The 20,212-nt window shown below is 54.8% G+C and overlaps 1 protein-coding gene across 11 annotated transcripts in view; it reads right to left on the reverse strand.

Moving 5' to 3' along the window:
• Positions 1 to 20,212, reverse strand: part of ADARB1 (adenosine deaminase RNA specific B1) — a 142,514-nt gene that overhangs the window by 19,411 nt on the left and 102,891 nt on the right. For 8 of the 11 annotated variants that reach the window (XM_045501137.1, XM_045501135.1, XM_045501136.1 and 5 more), the window contains 2 exons: positions 17,896 to 18,127; positions 5,019 to 5,200 (listed from right to left, as the gene is read on the reverse strand). In XM_045501137.1, coding sequence (XP_045357093.1) covers positions 5,019 to 5,200; positions 17,896 to 18,127 — 414 coding nt within the window. Of the gene's footprint in view, positions 1 to 4,466; positions 4,557 to 5,018; positions 5,201 to 17,895; positions 18,128 to 20,212 lie in introns of all 11 variants that reach the window. The other 3 variants (XM_045501131.1, XM_045501130.1, XR_006718150.1) reach the window with 2 other exon arrangements.

Here is a 20,212-nt window from a genome sequence, read left to right on the forward strand (position 1 = left end):
GTATTTTCTGTGGTTTCTCACATATTAATGGGTAATCAAAAATTAACTATAAATGTTTATCTATTTTTAATTTGAGGGAGACAGAGAGAGGGAGAGAGGGAGGGGGGAGGGGGAGGGGGATGGAGATGGAGGGAGAGGGAGGGAGGGAGCGGGGGAGAGGGAGAGGGAAAGGGAGGGGGAGGAGGGAGAGGGAGGGGGAGGAGGGAGGAGGAGGAGGGAGGGGGGAGAGGGAGAGAGAGGGAGGGAGAGAGAAGGAGAGAGGAGAGAGACGGAGAGGGATATTAAGCAGGGGAGGGGCAGAGGGAGAGAGAGACAAAATCCCAAGCAGGCTCCAGGGGCTTATCGTGGAGCCTGACGCGGGCCTCGATCCCATGACCGTGAGACCGTGATCCGAGCGAAATCAAGAGTCGGACGCTCAACCCACCGAGCCAACCATGTACCCCAAAACAAATTATGTACATAATGATTAATAACAGGTATCCAGGGTCGCCACGGGCTCCCATGACGGAAACTGTTAGCCATTCGACACCTGCCCAGGAAAACGTGTGCAGTTTACAACCTCGACGCAAGCGGCCTCTGTTCTGCAAACAGCCCGGACCTGGGTAGGACTAGGCACCCGCAGTGAGGACGCCCGGGCCTCAGCCTCTCTGTCCGCAAACCCCTGGGGTCGAGAGAGCTGCGAAACAACTTGCCTCTGGAGCCAGGAGCAGAGAGAGCGCCCTTGCGACTTTGGTCCTGGTCTTCAGTGAAGACGCCTCCTGAGCTAAAAGGGAAGTGAATGAAGCCATCAGGGCGGCTCGGGCTCCTCCCGGCCTGGTCACTAATCCCTGACGAGCCGCCTCACACCAGGGCCTCTGGCCAAACAAGACTTCCTTCTTGGAACCCGACCTTGGGGTTTCGTGACACCGACTCTGGGGAAGGACCTGAGTGCTCCAGGCCGGACAGGGACGTGCGTGCTGGCGGCGGCCTGGCCCCGAGGCGCGCCCGTCACCCGGGCGCAGGGCTGCAGGCGGGATCCTCACCCAGACTCCGTGATCCTGAGGCAGCACGGGCCGAGTGCACGGAATCCTAATATTCCCACCCCGCCAACGGGCCAAGGGTGACAGGAGAAGGGCCTCTGAGTTGGATGGAGGAGGGAAGAGGCCGGGTGGGGTGGGGGCACACACTCAGGCCAGCAGTCCCAGGAGGGTGCGCAGCCCCATGTTCTACATGGGCTGGGAGCAGGGCGGTGATCTTCTGGAGCCCTGCAGGGACCGCAGCCCGTTCCACCCGTGAGGGGTGATGGGAAGTACAGACACACGCAGGACAGGGTTCAAAAACACCACCAGATCAAGTATAACAACTGTTGCTTTTGAAAAATCTTCCAATATGTCAATTAAATAAGTAACTGCTGGGGCGCCTGGGTGGCGCAGTCGGTTAAGCGTCCGACTTCAGCCAGGTCACGATCTCGCGGTCCGTGAGTTCGAGCCCCGCGTCAGGCTCTGGGCTGATGGCTCAGGGCCTGGAGCCAGTTTCCGATTCTGTGTCTCCCTCTCTCTCTGACCCTCCCCCGTTCATGCTCTGTCTCTCTCTGTCCCAAAAATAAATAAATGTTGAAAAAAAAAATTTTAAATAAGTAACTGCTTTACCGTTAAAGACACCCACAGAGAGAATTTTTAAAAAACAAGCAAACCACATCCATAGGAACTTATGAGTTTAGAGGACACTTTCGGGTCACCTGGGTGGCCTCCCAGCAGAACCTGCCATCACCATCACCGTGTCCACAGCCGGCACTGGCCGGCACTCCAACACGAGCGCCTCCTGACGTCAGGGGCACGGAGCTCCCATCAGGAAACTCTTTTCTAGGCCTTTCCAGCCCCTGGTGTCGGCTCTTGCCTGGAAAACACAGCTTCCCCCGCTGTCCCTCACACCTGCTCTCTCTCCTGCGCTTAGGGCGAGACGCGGACGTGAGCCCCTCTGCCCACGGTAAGCGCGTACGTGGCTTTCCACCGGGCACGCCGACGGCACCCCTGCTTTCTCTCTGCCACGTGCTCAGCCCCTGCCTTCCCCCTGCCTTTCCAGAGGCCCCCACGCAGGCCGGACCCACAAGAACGCACTCGCTCCCTCAGCACTGCCCTGGCCCTGGCTGTCGTCATGTTCTGTGTCAACGCTGGTGGCACGGCCGGCCATGAGTGACCCCAGGGCCCTGGGGCCGTCCAGACCACTGGCCTTTCTTCCTCAGTTCTCCAGGCACCTGGACAGCAGCCCCGGACAGGCCAGGCGGCTCCCTCAGGGGCCGACAGATGCGAATCAGAAGCTTGCAGGTGCTGGATGTGCGACTGATCTGGAAAGAAGATACGACAGTTCAAGAGGCTCCCGCGTCCAAAACACCAGGGAAGGGAATCACGTGAGTGCTCGCGGCCCCGCGGTCACAGCTCGCCACCGAGAAGTTCTACGCTGACGTAGAAATGACATTCTTCCCGTCTGTCCTTGGTGGCATTAAGGAAATCGGCCCACCACCACATCGGCGGAAGAGCCCCTGGGTCCGCTGTGGTTGCCGGCAACAGTCTCGTTTAACGGGCCGCTCCCCACGCTGCGCCGATGGCCGTCCTTGTTCCTCTCCGAGGACACCGCGGCCTAGGTCCTGCTACACCGTCATTCTCCTTCAACACGGGACGACGTGTGATACAACGTGAGGTGAAAAGGGCAGGACAGACGTCGGTGAACTGTAATAAATACACGCACACGCACGCACACGCACGCACACGCACGCACGTACGGACAGCGCCGGAAGGAAACCCACAGTGTCCCGGCTGTTCCACCGTCCAGGCCACTCGTTAAATGTAGGACTTTCCCAGAAGGGCTTTGCTGTGGGGCCCGTTTTAAAGGAGTGCGACCCTACCCCACTTCAGACCTCAGTGCTCACTGCCCTAGACCCCCCTGCCTGAGTCCTTGTGTCGTGACAATATTACCTGCTCAGATTTCCACCCAGGAGGCCAATGTGCGCTGGTCCGCGGACGGGAGTGGCGTCTGCGCCTCCTCCCTGCTTGCCCCTCCGGCTTCCCCCCTGCAGACCTCACGGGAGCGCCACAGACTGAGAGCATCTTCCCCAAAGCTACTGACTGCACAGACTTCAACTCTATTCAAGGAAAACCAACCAAACATCAAGGTTTCTAAAATAAAGCATTGATCCAAAGTAAAATATCTCAAATAGTTGGCATTTTTTAAAAAATCTAATTTATGGTCAAGTTAGTTACATACGGCGCGTACAGGGTGCTCTTGGTTTTGGGGGTGGATTCCCATGATTCATCGCCTACATACGACACCCAGTGATCATCCCAACAAGTGGCCTCCTCAGTGCCCGTCACCCGTTCCCCTCCCCCGGCCCCCCTACCAACGCTCAGCCTGTTCTCTGCATTTAAGAGTCTCTTATGGTTTGCCTCCCTCTCTGTTTGAAACTATCAAATAGTTTTGCATTTTCAAGTGGACTTCGATGCCAAAGTGATGCTGTCCAGTGGCCCAGCATTTGAGAAATATTCTGCTTCCTGAGACCTCAGCACTGCCCCTGGATTTCACAGAACTCCCACATGCTTGTCCAGAAGGATCACGCAGGGCCCCAGCCCATGCCCATCCTGGGGAGGGGAGACCAGGAAACCGGGCCATGCAAGCTGCCAGTGTGACAGAGCAACAGCAAGGTGGCCCGGCTCCACAGGAGGCCCTCTGTGCCCGCAGGCGCTCTGCCACAACCTTGCGGCTGCGTGCTTTAGGGTCTGGGAGTGGAGGGGATGCGGGGGAGGGGAGAAAGGACAGCAGGTCTGTCTTCGTCGCAGATACACACAGGACGACCTCAGGGTCTCTATCTTGCAAACACGATTTTCATATCTTATCACAGGTACGTACACACTTCATATACACGTGACTCAGTTTCCGTCAACAGGGCGCAGGTTCCCAACTACTGCTGAGCGACAACTCTGTGCCACGCGTCTCCCAGTGTGGTCAGTGTCCGTGAATCCAGAGGTCAGGTGACCGCTGAACTTACAGACCACGGAGGCCACACGGGGAGAGCAGTCTCCCGAGTCCGGGAACCCGTGTGCTGACCCACAAGGAAATACTCACGCTCACCTCCTGTGTCCCAGCAGATGCTCCGTGCACGTGGACACCACGGCTGCAATTTCCCACCAAGCGTTAGCGGAGTCAGTATTTTGTCTTTAAAGGCCGGGGTTAAAGTCAGGGGGGCTGCAGAGTTTGATCAGACACAACCACCGGTTTCCTCCGTTGTGCGTAATTCACGCGCTCTAAGAGACGTGCCTTCAAATGAAATGCCACACCGCTTTTCCCCAGGGAAAGGTGAGCTAGTGGCCAGCACCACAAACAAGGCAGCACACGCGCACACACCGGGAGAAACACGTTTTAGTTTGGGGTTACGGTTTTAGTTCAGAGCTTTAAAAAAGTAAGCAGAACGATATTTTCAAAAGGAAAAAAAATACCTTAACTGCATCCTTTAAACGGGCTGAACTGAGGGATTAGGACCCTTGCATTCAAGAGCTGCTGTTCCCTCACCGGTCACCACTGAGATGCTACAGGGGACACAGCAGACAAACCGGTGACAAAGGGCACTCGGGCATGGCATCAATGACACATCCCGGACCCGTCCCTGGCACGCCCAGCTCCGTCGCCAGCCTCCCGAGAGCGAGCCGGGCTCGTCATGGAGACGACCAATCCCGGGAGGCCCAGCCCAGCTTCGTCTCGGACGCTGACGCCTGCGTCATTTCCGTGGCACGTGCGAGCCTCTCCCGCCGACACAGAAAAACACGCAGACGCCAAGTGTGGGCTCTGCAAAACGCCAAGGCTTCCAATCGACGAGAAGATGAAGCGTATGAGGCCCCACTTACGATGGCCCAGAGGCCCCGACACACCGCCTTCCACCCTCACAGAGCGGCCCGGCCTTTCTGACGGCCAGAGCAGCGTCCCTACGGCGTCCGCACTGGCGAGACGCGGTTATCTGAACAAGGAAACGACCCCACCGGAGAGGTACTTGCCGCTGAGCAGAGGCTTGTTGAGGGCGTACAGCGGGGGCAGGTCTTCTATGTTTGCGATCCGCTGGTACATGGCCCTGGAGAGGTGGTCCCCGTGGTAGAGGCTGCCCAGGATGATGCTCGAGAAGTAAATCGGCTCCACGAAGATGCTGAGCAGTGAGCCCTGGACGCCCACCACGTTCCACCTGGGGGCAGAGGGAACACACGCTTGAGTGCAAGAGGGGGGGGGGGGTCCGTGTCGCACGCGCACCGAGCCAGCGCCACGCACGGCTGCCTGGTCACACTCACGTGCCTCGATGTGTACAAACAGGAGAAGACAGCACTTAAAAATTTTAACTGACATAGACAAAATCCTACTTAACAATTATTCGGAGCTGTGGAAACATCTCTTGCCTTTGTGCCTCCCGTGACACACCCTCTGAGGCTCAGTTCTAAAAGAAGGTTCAGTGAGCCACGTTTCTTGGGAGAAAAGTCAAAAGAGAAAGTAAATCTTTATGTTATTACTTCCAATAAAAACAACTGCAAAGGAGACATTGAAAACATCAAACCGGTTGCCTGCTCCTTGGTGACAACCCCGGGCGGAGCCTGGTCTGACACATGCAGGGAGGCTCGGCCCGGGGTGGGGGGGGAGGTCCCTGCGGTGGCCGGCCCTCCCCTGCCCGCAGCGGGGACTGACCGGAGCAGGACGGCGCAGGACGGGCGACCGTGTGCTCGGCTGACGCTGGTCAAGCTGCGTTCCCGTCACTGACAACCTAGGCTCCTGCTTGAGCCTCTGCCCTCGCACCGGCACGGCCCTGCCCCCTTCCCACGTCCTACAGACAGCAGCAGGTGCTGGGCACCAAGTCCGTGGGGCTGGGAAGGCGCGGCCCACGTGTTCTGGGGCCAGGGGGCCGTCTGGACTGGGAGCGAGTGGAGCCAAGGCAAACACACAATCAAGAACATAAGTGGAGGGAAATCAATCCAAGGGAAGGCAAGGTCCCCAGAAAAGGAAAACTTCGGGGAAGGTCCTGAGGGCAACCCTGGGTTGCAACCTGGGTCCTGGGGGCCCAGCCAGACCTGGGAGGGGGTGCGGTGGCTGCCCCGAGAGGAAGGAGAGGAAGGTCGGGGGAAGGCAGGGCCAGGACCTACCCGGGCAGCCTGAGGCCGGTGGGGAGCCACCACTCCATCTAATTTAGTGGAAGTGTTTTTAGGAGACGACCCACTCCACGTTCCTCTGTGTGTCAGGAAGGAGCCGCAGGCAGAGGCCGTGGGAAGGCCGTCTGCAGGTCACAAGCGGGTGGGGACAGGGAAGTGAGGCCCCTCTTAGAAACATCCTGGGCTTGGGTCTTGGGGGCTGCAGGGTCTGGACAGGACGTGGGGGCGGGGCTGGGGTGTCGTGCAGTGAGGCCCAGGCCACTCCGTCTAGAGCCCTCCCCACCACCCCGCTCACACTGCTCTCACCTCACGGCCACTGGACTTCAGGCCGAAGTCCAGTGCCCCCCCCACCCCCCCGCCCTCATGGAAGGAGACAGAGGGCAGTGCCCAGTGGGTCAATGCTGGCAACCAGTGGTGGCACAGGGTTCTCTGCCCGAACTCCTGACCCACCCAGCTCCACGCTCTGTTTTCGGGCTCTCCTGCTGGCTCCTGTCACCGGCTGGCAGCCAGCAGTGCTGGGGACCTCCTTTCAGAACAGACCCCGGAGCCGACTCCTTGCCTTGCTCCCGCAGGTCAAGTCACAGGTCCCCACCTGCTGCATCTCTATCGCCTACCCCCCCCCCCCCCCCGCTGTGGCCCATCCCTGGAGAGCGGCCATGTGACCCTGTGACAACAGGCCAGGCCTGGTCACTCCCGTGCACAAAACCCTCCAAGGCCCCTGTCTTCTCCCTAGAAAACACCATCGTTCCAAAGGTCTGTGCAACCGGTTGCTGCCCCCCCACCCCACTCCCATGCTCGGGCCACCAGGGGCGAGGGGGCTCCCGGCCACTCCTCCCAGGTCCTCCAGCCTCCTGGGTACGGTGCCCCCGCCTGTTAGTCTCTGCAGCAAGTTCCTCTCAGGGGGCCCTCTCGTGTGCCCTCCTGGGCTACCTACATAATCTACGGTCTACCGGTCATAGCTGTCCCCTCCCCCCACCCCCCAACCAGTGTGCAAGCTCCACGGAGGAGAGGCTTCGGCTGTATTCGCTGAGCTCTCCCGGCGCTCAAAATGCACACCTGCCACGTACAGATCGGTAACGCACGCTGAAGGGGGAGCCCCCAGCCCTGCGTGTGCCTCCCACCCCCTAAAAAGGAAGGTCAAACGCAGGTCTTCCTATCCTGCAAGAAAAAGCATGAAGTGCTTACAAAAATCGCAGGGCAGCCCTCCTTATGTACATTCAAGCCTGCGTAGGGGTTTAGAGCATTTCAGGGGGAACTCGGCCTCCCAGGACAACCTTTAAAACGGTGACTTTGCAGAACCCTGTACTTGGCAACGAGTCATTGATTCTGAGCACGTGCTTCGCGGCAGGACTCTAGGAGCCGTGACGGCCCCGTGGAGGCCCTGGCGGGAACGCGGGGCGTGGCCCCCGCTTTGGCAGATGGGCTCCTGCCGATGCACCTTACAGAGCCCTGGGAGGGCGAGAAGAGCAGACGCCGCCGGGCTCCAGGCAAACAACGCCCCCCAGCCGCCCTCTGCAAAGACTGCAAACGGGCTCAGCCCCGCGTGAGGGTGCAGGGGTCCACGGCGTTGTGCCGGGCGATGCTAGAAAGAACCAGGCAGGTGCCCACACGCTCTGGCCTCTCTCGCTCTCCTCCCCCCGTGATTTCTTGGAGGCCAGGGCTCAGAGCACTGTCGCCCGGCCAGGTCCCTGAGGAAGCTTCTCCACAGCCGCCCACGGCCTCCACGGGAGCGCGGGGGCCCTTCTCCCCACCGCACGGCTCTCCCCACTGGGCTGTCTCGGAGTGTGCCCACACAGGAAGCCCCGGCTTCCTCCCTCAGCTCCACGCAGCTGGGCGCACAGAGGCTGTGGTCATCAGAACCAAGGTCACCCCACCTGCTTCTCCACGGGACTCACCGCGAGGCTGCCCCCACGCAGCCTTCTCGGCCAAACCGCCCACCAGACAGACGCATGGTACCTGGTGACCCTTGGCGTCAGTGCCGTGCCTCCCTCCCCGCCCTCAGCCCACGGTGGCCTCGCCCCTAAGCCTGCCCCCTGCCCCTGTCCCGCTCTCCTCCGACGGAGTGACCCTGCCTCTCTGGGAGGGACACAGGTCAGCCCTGCCTTCCAGAAGGGACTCCCGAGATGCTCTCGTTCCCTTGGGGCGGAGACTGCAGCCAGCTGGTAGCCTGCAGGCCACCAGAGCATTTCCGAGGACTTTTCTAACCCTCCAGCCCCCTGGCCAGGTGTTGGTGTGACGCGGAATAACGAGCCCCTTTCAAGCCCCTTTCAAGCACTCTGGAGCTTATGCTAATGAGGTGACCCGGGAGGGTGGGGGCCGGTCCATAGGGACAAGTGGGCCGGAACCCCTCCACCCCGAGGGCGCAGGGAGCTATGGCAGTGGGGGGCGGGGGGCGGTGAACAAGCAAGGAGCTGGAAGGCAGGTGCCATATGCCCGGAGACGCGGATGCTCCATACGCCCCCGAACCTTCTCCTCTTCCACCTGGCTGTTCCCGAGTTGTATTCTTCATAACCAACCGGTAGGTGTTAAGTAAACTGTTTTCTCTGACTTCCGTGAGCTATATTAGCAAGTTGTTCAACCCGAGGACTGAGTCCAATAGCCGAGTGGGACAGGGTGCGGGAGCCCCGGGCCCGGTTCTAGCAGATGCAACTGTCGCCTGCAGGGGGGGCAGTCCCGTGAGGCCCAGCCCTTAATCTGCGGGGTCTGCATGAGCTCCAGGAGGCATCCCAGGGACCTGGAGAACTGTGCATGTGGGCGCCCACACACCACACCCGTGGGGGGTGAGAGAGGCAGCAGGGGTGGTGGCTGTCTCCATGTTGTCCCTTCTGGAAGCATCCTGCCCCCTTTCCTCCAGGCCTGTGTGTCTGCCTTGTCTGCTGTTTGCACGGATGACGCGTAACCAGTTTACAGGCACGGGTCGTGAGGGTTCCCGTCCGTGAGTTTTGACTTTCATGCTCACAAGTGTCACCCCATCTCCACAAGACCTGGAACGTTTCCTTCTCGCCTGCAGGGACCCTTCTTCAGGCAGCGCCTCTGAATTACCGAGCTGCAGGAATTGGCTTTATCGGCTGGGTTCTCACCTCTTGCTGGTTCTAGAAGTCAGAGTCTCTTTCCCCAGCGTGTGGCTTTTCTCTTCACTGTATCTAAAGGGGTTTTGGTAAATAAGTTTTAAATTTCCAAGTTAGTCAAATTTATTCATGTTTTTCTTTCTAATTTGGGCTTTCTGCGCCTTGATTGAGAAATCTGCTTAAGTGGAAGCCACAAGGATTGCCAGGACCCACTCCGCGCTCAGCTCCGTAATTTGCCTGGAACGTGCTTCTGTGTGCCCGTGAAGGGGCCTGCTTTTCTCGGAGCGTAAACACGCTCCGGGACTGTTTGCTGACCGCAGATCCCGCACGCAGCAGAGCCTGCACCTGCAGTCCCGTTCTCTCCCCCTCTAAGCAGCACAGCCGCCACCCCGGCTTGGCTCGGCTGTGGGGGGGGGGGGGGGGGCGACATGCGAGCCCGCTGGCCCCGGCTGCCTGCATGCGCCTGGGCCGGGTTCCAGGTGATGGGACACAGCTGCCACGTGACTGTGCCTGTGGCGGCCGGCCCCCCCCTCCCCGGGCCGCCCCTCCTCCCTGCCGCCGTGGCAGCTCGGACCAGGCCCCGGAGGACTCGGGGGGCGGGGCGGGGGGGCGCTGTGGCGCCCCGAGGACAGAAGATGCGTCCTGGATGCAGCAGGAAGACGGAACTCAGACGACCCACCTACTTCTGGACCTGACTTTCTGTGAGACAGAAATAAACTTCCATCCGGTTTACGTTTCCCCTCAAACGCGGGCAAAGCTGCCACCAGTCGTTACCAGTCTCACCCCGCTGATTTCCAGTTGAGTGCTGGGATTAGATTCCCGAGGGCTGGGGAAAAATTAGGGCATTTGATTAAATTTGCACTGAAGTTGTAGAAACTTCAATAGTTGATCCAACTATTGAAAATGCACTATTGGCTCTGGTGTGGGTGGGCGGGTTTTTATGACTGAGGATGGCTTGCCACTTTTTCCTTTACTGTCCTTATTGCCGTGGTAACAGAGGTGACAATAATCCCAAAAAGTGAGCTGGGGATCCTTCCCTCGTCTTCTAATCTCTAGAAAAGATGACCTAAAATAGGGATCCTCAGCTCTGCAGGAATGTAGGGAGTTCACGCCAAAGCCATCCAGGCGAGCGGGTCTGCCTTCTCTACAGCCCTCTCCTCTCTTTGGTTTTCTTCAGTTTGTTTCCTTCCTGGGACTGGGTGTGACGTGTGTATTTTTAATGGTTACATATTCCCCTCTCCACCTATGCTTGAGTCAGTTGCAGGAATGCACATTTTTCTGGAGGGCTGTTTCCATTTCACTTCAGTGTCAACACCTATTTCTGTTGAAGTCGCCTACAACCCTGCACGTAACTACCTACAGCTTGTTCTTTGTAACCGATTAGCTGTGCGACTCTTTGTGACTGACGATCATTTTCTAATCTCCACTGTGATTTCCTCTTCTGGGTGTTACTGAGGTACAGCTGACACTCACTACAGGGCACATATTAAGGCCCACGCGGTAGTGAGAGGCGACTTCTGCCCGTGCCCTTGAGACCCATCATCCCCGGAGTCCTCCTTGTCCTATGTCCCCCCTGCTGCCCCTCCCTGGGCGGCCACTGACCTGCTTTCTGCCACTGGAGGTTAGTTTGCATTCTCTAGGATTTAAATTCATGGAACCACCCGCCAAGCACTCCTGTTTGTCTGGTTCCTCTTCCTCTGCACGGTTATTCTGAGGTTTACCCACAGTGCACCGGGTGGCACTGTTCATCCCCCCCCCCCAAGTACCCGCCGCACGGACACCCACCGTGTGTCTATCCACTTCCGTACAGGTGGCGGCTGGCCTGCCTCTGCTTGCCGACTACCACAAAGGGGCTCTGAGCACTCACGTGTGACTCTGCAGACGTGCACTTCCACTTCCACCTCGCACCCACGAGCACGATGGCTGGGGCGTGCGACGGGCACATCCTTAGTCTTTTAAGAAACCGCCAACCCGTCTTCAAAAGAACACGCCCGCCCACAGAAGACAAAGGCACCAGTCTCCCTGTATCCCTGTCAACCCTTTACGTGGCCAGTTGTTTTCATCTTAGCTCACAGTAGGACTTTGCACCTCGCCTGCATTTCCTAGTGATGGTGAACGGTGCTGAGCATTTTATCGTGTGCTGATCTGACATCTTTTTTGGTAAAGTGTCCATTCAGATTATTTTGCCCATTTTAGAAACTGCTTTTCCCCCTGGTTGAGTTTTGAGGGTCTAAGTTTGTATGTTGTATACAGGCCCTTTATCAGATACGTGATTTGCGAATATTTCCTCCCAGTCGGTGATTTTATTTCTCATTCTCTAATGGTGTCTTTAAAGAGAAGCAATTTTAATTTGATGAAGTCCAATTTATCAGTTTTTCCTTTTATGGAGAGTGCTTTTAGCGTTATATCTAAGAAGATATCTACCACAACTGCCAAGATTTTCCGGTTTTCTTCTACAACTTTTAGACATTACTATCCATGATCCTTTTTAAAAATTTTTTATCTTAATTTAGAGACAGCACACGAGCAGGGGAGAGGGACAGAGGGAGACTGACTCTTCAGCAGGCTCCACACTTATCAGGGAGCCCGATGCAGGGCTCGATCCCATGACCCTGGGATCATGACCTAAGCCGAAATCAAGAGTCAGTCACTCAACCCACTAAGCTACCCAGGCGCCCCCATCTGTGGCCCATTTTAATCTCTGTATGTGGTGAAAATATGAAGTTCCCTTGTCTGTTTTCACATAGAGAGGTCCACTTGTCCAGTCATCATTTGTTAAAAAGACTTTTCCTCCATGAATCACCACTGCACCTTGGTCAAAGGTCAGTGTGACCGACAAGGAACCAGTGGAATTGGAAATTAAAAAAATAATACCATTTACATTAATACCTTCAAATATTAAATATTTAGGTATAAATCTAACAGGATATGTATGAGAACTGTATGAGGAAAACTACCAAACTCCGAGAAAAGAATCAAAGAAGAACTACATAAATGCAGAGATATTCCATGTTCATGGACAGGAACACTGGGTATCGTTAAGATGTCGGCTCTTCTTGGCTTGGTCAGTCCCAGTCATGATCTCAGCAAGGTATGTTGCAGGTGTTGACAAAATGATTCTCAAGTTCACCAGAGGCTCAAGACCCAGCGCCACCAAGGCAGCACAGGAGGAGAACACAGTCGGAGGACTGGCACTGGGGGGCTTTTAGACTTACAATAAAACTGCAGTAACTGTGATAGTGTGATTTGTAAGAAATGTATCTTGGTCTTATCCATATTTGGCCTTTGTTCATGCTCATGGTTCCTGGCTCAGGCTCCTATAAAACCTTAGGAATTTCCTAGGTGAGGAGAGCCTTACAGATGTCTTTTGCTATGTTAATGAGGTGGCTTTTAGAAAGCACCTAAGGAGGAGGGCTGGTTTAGAGGGTTGGGAATTTCAGTCCCATCCCCCTGACCCCCAGGGAGGGGAGAGGGGCTAGAGGTTGAGCTAATCACCAATAGCCAATGATTTGGGGCACCTGGCTGGCTCAGTTGGTAGAGCGTGCGACTCTTGATCTTTGGGTCATGAGTTTGAACTCCATGTTGGATATAGAGATTACTTTAAAAAAAAAAAAATCAATGGCCAATGATTTAATCAAATGTGCCTATGTAATGAAGCATCCATAAAAACTGCAAAGGACAGGATTTGAAGCTTCCGGGTTGGTGGGTATGTGGATGTGAGGAGAACAGCACGGCTGGAGACGGCGTGGGTGCTCCCTGACCCTCCTCTCCCCATGCCTCGCCCTCTGCGTCTCTTCATCTGGCTGTTCCTGGGTTATATCCTTTTATAATAAGCTAGTGTTCTAGTGGGGGAGATGTTTCTCTGAGATCCGTGAGTCACCCTAGCAAGTTAACCGAATCCAAGGAGGAGGTCCTTGAGACCTCCAATTTACAGCTGGTTGGTTAGAAGCACAGGCCAACTGGAGGCCACCCAGCTCCTGTCCTCGTTAGAATGTGAGGAACCAATCCCTGCCCGACACGTACAACAGAACTGGATTCAAAATCCAAACGGCAATCAAGACACTGTAGTACTGGCAAAACAAGCCACGAAGAGATCAAGGGGACAGAACAGAAAGCCCAGAAACAGACTCACATAGACACAGTTAACCGATCCTAGACAAAAAACAAAGGCAACGCAGGGAGCAAAGAGAGTCTCTTCAACAAGTGGTGCTGAAACAACCGAGGACCCATGTGCAAAAAAGTGAATCTGGACAGAGACCCTACACCCTTCACGACAATTAACTCACAAGGATCACAGACCTAAATGCAGAATGCAAAACCATAACCCCCTAGAAACAACACGGGAGAAAACCTATGTGACCTCGATATGGTGATGAGTGTACATACAGCACCGAGGGGGCAATCCACGAGAGACAACGTTGATGAGTTGGACTGCATTAAAATTTAGAACTTCGGCTTGGGTAAGACCAACGTCCACGGGATGAACAGACAAGTCACAGGCTGGGAGAAAAATCTGATAAGTGACTGTTATCTAAAACATGTGAAAAACTCTTAAAACTCAACAAGAAAACAAACTACCATGTTTTTAAAAATGGGCCAAAGATCTTAACAGACAGACACGCCATCACGTTTGGGCTCCTGTGAAAAACACTGCAGTGAACGCGAGTGAGCGAGAATCTGCTGGAGACCCTGCTTTCAGTTGTTGAGGCGAATGCCCAGAAGTGGGATGGCTGGGTCACATGGCAGTTCTAGCTAGCGCTCTGACGAGCCGCCACACTGTTCCCGTAGTGGCTGCCCCATCTACATTCCCACCAGCCGCGCTCAGGGTTCCAAGCTCTCCACGTCCTCGCCAACACTTGTCATCTTCTGTCTTGTCCTGTTTTGTTGGCGGGGACATCCCCATGGGTGTGAGGGGGTGTCTCGCTGTGGTTTTGGTCCGCGTGTCCCGGCCAATCGGGGACATCTTCCTGCACTTGTTGGCCATCGGTGCATCTTCCCGGAGACGGGGCTTTTCAAGTCCTTCGTCCATTTTTGAATCAGGTTTTCTGTCGTCGATTTTTAGTAGTTCTCTACATGTTTTCACAGTTTCTTACAAAACTGAACATATTCTTACCACGTGACCCAGCGATCACACTCGTTGGTATTTACTCAAAGGAGCTCAAAACGTAGGTCCGCACCAGACCTGCACACAGATGGTTTACAGAACTGCCAGCGCTGGGAACCAGTAAGGTGTCCTTTGGGAGGTGACGGGCAAACACGCGGGTGCGTCCAGGCAACGGGATGGTATTCGGCGCTAAGAAGGAGCAGGCCGTCACGCCATGAAGACACCACGAAGACGCCATGAAGACGGAGGGTCCGCAAGTGCATTTCACTAAGTGACAGCAGCCAATCTGAAAAGGCTACATCCTGTATGATTCTATCTGTGTGACGTTCTGAAAAAGGCGGGACCATGGAGACAACAGAAAGCTCAGGGGTTGTCAGGGACTGGGGAGAGGAAGGGGTGACAGGGTGGAGCACAGAGGATTTTCAAGGCAGTGAAAATACTCTTTATGACTCCCTAATGACAAATACACGTGATTAAGTAACTGCCCAAACCCAGAGAACGTGCCACACGCAGAGTAAAGCCTCATGTAAACTACGGACTCTGGGTGACTATGATGTATCCGGGCAGGTTCATCATTGGAACAGATGCACATTCTGGGGGGTGTGCGTGTGCGGGGACACAGAGTATATGGGAAATCTCTGTACACTCCTCTTAATTTTGTTGTGAACCCAAAACTGCTTTTTAAAGATCTAAACTCTTGGGGCGCCTGGGTGGCTCAGTCGGTTAAGCGTCTGACTTCAGCTCAGGTCATGATCTCACAGTCTGTGAGTTCGGGCCCCGCATTGAGCTTTGCGCTGACAGCGCAGAGCCTGCTTCAGATTCTGTCTCCCTCTCTGCCCCTCCCCCGCTCATGCTCTGTCTCTCTCAAAAATAAACAAACATTTTAAAAAATTTAAAAAAAATTAAATTAAAAAGTATATATATAAACTCTTAAAAAATGGTTAATGTGATAGATTTTACATCACGTGTTTTTTGCCACAATAAAAATAAATCGTGTTTGTGTACATCAGCAACAATTATCCAGAATACACAATAGATAATAAGAGAATTCTCACATGAATATAGGAAGTATGAAGTTCTAGGAATTAATCCGTCAAAATTGCCTGGCATATAACTGACCCAGATGACAGTTCATGTACGGAAAAATACACGACACTCATGGAGGGACTGATTTAACTTTATGTTCATTCTTTCCCTTTCAATCCATAATTCCACAATTCCATTTAAAATCTGAGCAAGACACGTGGTGCACCTGAGAAGCCGATTCTATAATATGTACAGAAGAACAGAGGCTCGTAAAAAGCTTCAAGTGTGATGAGAGAGGGATGAAGAGCAGTCTTATCCAACCAGACCTTTAAACACACTAAAACGTCAGAAGTGTAAAACTGTGGACGCTGTGCAAGTACACTGGATTACAGAGACTCGAGAGGCTAGGAGCCTAGGGGCAGCCCCGTCTTTGTAGGGGACTTCAGTATATTACAGGGACGCCTTCACAGATCAAAGGAGAGGGTCTCGATTATTTAGTAGACGGTCCCAGGAAAACTGACTCACCATACTAAAGTAGTAAAGCCACATTATTATTTACAACACAAATGTTTGCGAGTAAAATGATAAAAATTTTGGAAAAAAGTACGGGAGAATATTTTCATGCCCTTAATTTGAGGAGGAATTTCTTAAATAAGATTCTAAAAGTACAAATCACAGGGTGAGAGATTAACGGGTAAGGTTCTAACAAAACGAAGCGTTTCTCCTCAGAGCGTGGCACGGACCAAGTGAAGACGGGGGTCTGGACTGGAGAAGACACGGAACCTTCTCCGACCATCAAAGACTGCAATAGCAACTACAACAAGAACTTCTGCCGGTCAAGATGACAAAAAGCATGAGATCCAGAGGACGAGTGGGTAGACGGTGTGAACAGGTAACTCCAATGAGAAAGATGAACGAATGCACAGCTGCTCCACACCCCACAGAGCAGTTTTGAAATGAGGCGGAAACCAGCCTCACGCACCGTCGGTGTAAGCATACACAGGCGTGACCCTTCTGGGCGCGGCAGAGACCCGTGAAGTTCCACACGTGTGCAGCAGAGACCCTGGACGGCAAAGGTGTATGACAAGCCACGCTCACGAAAACTCCAGGCTGTGCTGTGGTGGAGAGAGCAGACCCAAGTCTCTATGGTGAGGGCACGGACACAGCACGGCCATGACTATGGCAGGGTCTCTGCAGAAACCAGCTGTTTGTTACCGCATCCGGGACAGTGTCCAAACACTGGGTTGAATGAAACTACGAGACACAGAATAGCACCTAAAGCACAATTCCATTTCTATGAATTAACAACATACACATAAATACCCTAAAATGACACCACCATGTATTTTCCCAAGGCCACACACACACACACACACAAGTGAATGGATGGTGGACAGGAAGAACACATAAAAAGCAAATTCATCAAGGTGGGCTCAGTGTGCACCTGTACTTAAGGGCAATGGACCACAGCATATGCTGATTCAAGTTCTGTGCACCTGAGGCTCTCTGACAAGGTCCTTGCAAGAAAGTCAATACGAAGACCTTACAGACAACCGAACAGGTACATGCGTGCACATACATGCACGTCAACCGTGACAGTTTTGGAAGAGCAGTCAAGAACCCGATCACGACGAGCCGCACAGCAGGGCTCTGAACAAGGAGGCGATCTTTGTCTTAATATGCTTTTGTGCCATCCAACTTCTCGCACCTACCTACGTTACTTGCCTTTTGTTTTTTCAAGTGAACGTTTGTTAAAAAATAAACAAAAAGCTACTGGAACTAACACCAGCGTCTGACGAAATGAGGCCTTCTAAAATCTGGCCCAGACACATCTTTGTCTGAAAGAGCCTCTGTCAAGCAAACGCAAACTGGTGCGTCTCAGCCGCCCCAGCCTCACTGGAAGCCACCCCCCCAACACGGGATGCTAGGGACACTCTGCACTCACAGAAACCCCAAATGGTAACTGTGGGGAACAGGACCACTAAGCTGGCATCTACCAAGAATGAGAACACCCTTAGTTTTAGTTTTCTCTGGGAGCAAACCGTTTTACAACTTTTTTTTCAGAGAGAGAGAGAGAGGGAGAGGGAGAGGGAGAGAAGGAGGGAGAGGGAGGGAGGGAGGGACAGGGAGCATGAGCAGGGGAGAGAGGTAGAGGGAGAGAGAAAGAGAATCCCAAGCAGGCACAACGCTCAGTGCAGAGCCCGATGCGGGGCTCGGTCCCATGACCCTGGGATCATGACCTGAGCCAAAATCAAGAGTCACGCTGAACTGACTGAGCCCCCCAGGCACCCCTGGGAGCAAACTATCTGCAGCACACAGATGCCCCAATGCCCCGGAAGTGCACGCGCAAACGCAAGGGCGAGGCAGAGACGCAGCCCGAAGGACGGCAGCCCGAGGCCCAGCTCGATCCCCTCAAGGTGGCCCCCGACACCCTGGGTGGGGTCCCGGTCCCACAGAGGGCGCAGGAGCCCGGGGCAGGACACGCAGACGACACCAGGCCCAGAGCGGCGGACGGCGCCTGCGGGAGCCCGCGGGCGGGAAGCCTTACCGGGCCATCTTGTCGCTGCAGGACATGGTGAGCAGCCTCTCGCCCTGCAGCACCCCGTCCCACGTCTGCAGGCTGGCATTGGACCGCACCGGAATCGTGCCTTCGCCAGACTCTATTTTCGTCCGCAGCTGTCCTCTGGCTTTGCGGTTTGGATGCCTGTCCGCTGGTTCTAGGAGAGGAAGGCCAGGTGAAAGTCCTCTCCTCTCCTCACGGGAAGCAAGTGGAGCAGCCCCTACACATTTAAAGTCGAGTTTATGCCTGTGTGCACGCGCTCACTACCCGCTAAGTGACAACCGCACGGGGCCCTGGGGCCTGTGTGGCACATGCTGTCTCTACCGGCGACAACCGCACGGGGCCCTGGGGCCTGTGTGGCACATGCGCTCACTACACGGTAAGTGACAACCGCACGGGGCCCTGGGGCCTGTGTGGCACATGCTGTCTCTACCGGCGACAACCGCACGGGGCCCTGGGGCCTGTGTGGCACATGCGCTCACTACACGGTAAGTGACAACCGCACGGGGCCCTGGGGCCTGTGTGGCACATGCTGTCTCTACCGGCGACAACCGCACGGGGCCCTGGGGCCTGTGTGGCACATGCTCTCTCTACCCGGTAAGTGACAACCGCACGGGGCCCTGGGGCCTGTGTGGCACATGCTGTCTCTACCGGCGACAACCGCACGGGGCCCTGGGGCCTGTGTGGCACATGCTCTCTCTACCTGGTAAGTGACAACCGCACGGGGCCCTGGGGCCTGTGTGGCACGTGCTCTCTCTACCCGGTAAGTGACAACCGCACGGGGCCCTGGGGCCTGTGTGGCACGTGCTCTCTCTACCGGTAAGTGACAACAGCATGGGGCCCTGGGGCCTGTGTGGCACATGCTGTCTCTACCGGTGACAACCGCACGGGGCCCTGGGGCCTGTGTGGCACGTGCTCTCTCTACCGGTAAGTGACAACAGCACGGGGCCCTGGGGCCTGTGTGGCACGTGCTCTCCCTACCCGGTAAGTGACAACCGCACGGGGCCCTGGGGCCTGTGTGGCACGTGCTCTCCCTACCCGGTAAGTGACAACCGCACGGGGCCCTGGGGCCTGTGTGGCACGTGCTCTCTCTACCCGGTAAGTGACAACCGCACGGGGCCCTGGGGCCTGTGTGGCACGTGCTCTCTCTACCCGGTAAGTGACAACCGCACGGGGCCCTGGGGCCTGTGTGGCACGTGCTCTCTCTACCCGGTAAGTGACAACCGCACGGGGCCCTGGGGCCTGTGTGGCACGTGCTCTCTCTACCCGGTAAGTGACAACCGCACGGGGCCCTGGGGCCTGTGTGGCACGTGCTCTCTCTACCGGTAAGTGACAACAGCATGGGGCCCTGGGGCCTGTGTGGCACATGCTGTCTCTACCGGTGACAACCCCACGGGGCCCTGGGGCCTGTGTGGCACGTGCTCTCCCTACCCAGTAAGTGACAACCGCACGGGGCCCTGGGCAGGAAAGGCACAATGCAAACCAAAGTCGTGGAAGTAGGTCCTAAAGAGTGCTTCCATTTTAACCAAAACGTTTACTTTCTATCATTAAAAATGAGCTGAAGCAAACAGGACAAAATGCGGACATTCGCTAATTCTAGCGGATGGATATTTGAGTGTTTGTTACGTTTTTTTCCCTGTATTTTTAAATTTTCAAAAATATACTATGGGGATGCATAAATAATGCAGAGGGAAGCACATGCACGAACGTCTAAAGTGATTGTCTCTGGGTTACAGGAACATGGGGGATTGACATTTTTTCTTAATATTTTAAAAATATGTGGCCACCATCCAGAGCGAGAATGTGTTACTTTCATAACCAGAGAAAATCATGCACTCAAATGTTGTCTTTGCATTAAATACTGCTTACGCTGGGGAAGAGACATGAGGACGCAAGTTACTATCAAATTCAAGCACCAACCTCATATGCAAACACGGGCGGAGGCAAATGTGATGCGACAGGGCCCCCTTTGCACTGGTCTGTGCTGCTTCTGAAATTTCAGCCAAATACCCCAGGTACACACGCATCGAGTCACAGTTCATCACAAACACAGATGATGCACACCTCCGATGGACAGATGATACAGACTGTCCAAATTTAAATACTAAAAGCAATGTTGGTTTGGTATCCTCACTCTATTCTAGTTCCTCAGTATATCAGAATCAACATATTTCATCAACATTTTCTAATTAAATTACTAGTGGAAGAGAAAAATCTCCTGCTTTTATATATTCCTATCAGATCACTTTCAAGGTGAAACTCTTCAAAAAAAGGGAGAAAAGGACATTCACGCAAGTTTATTCTT

Source organism: Leopardus geoffroyi, chromosome C2 (assembly GCF_018350155.1).
Source record: "Leopardus geoffroyi isolate Oge1 chromosome C2, O.geoffroyi_Oge1_pat1.0, whole genome shotgun sequence".
Classification (NCBI taxonomy): Eukaryota; Metazoa; Chordata; class Mammalia; order Carnivora; family Felidae; genus Leopardus; species Leopardus geoffroyi.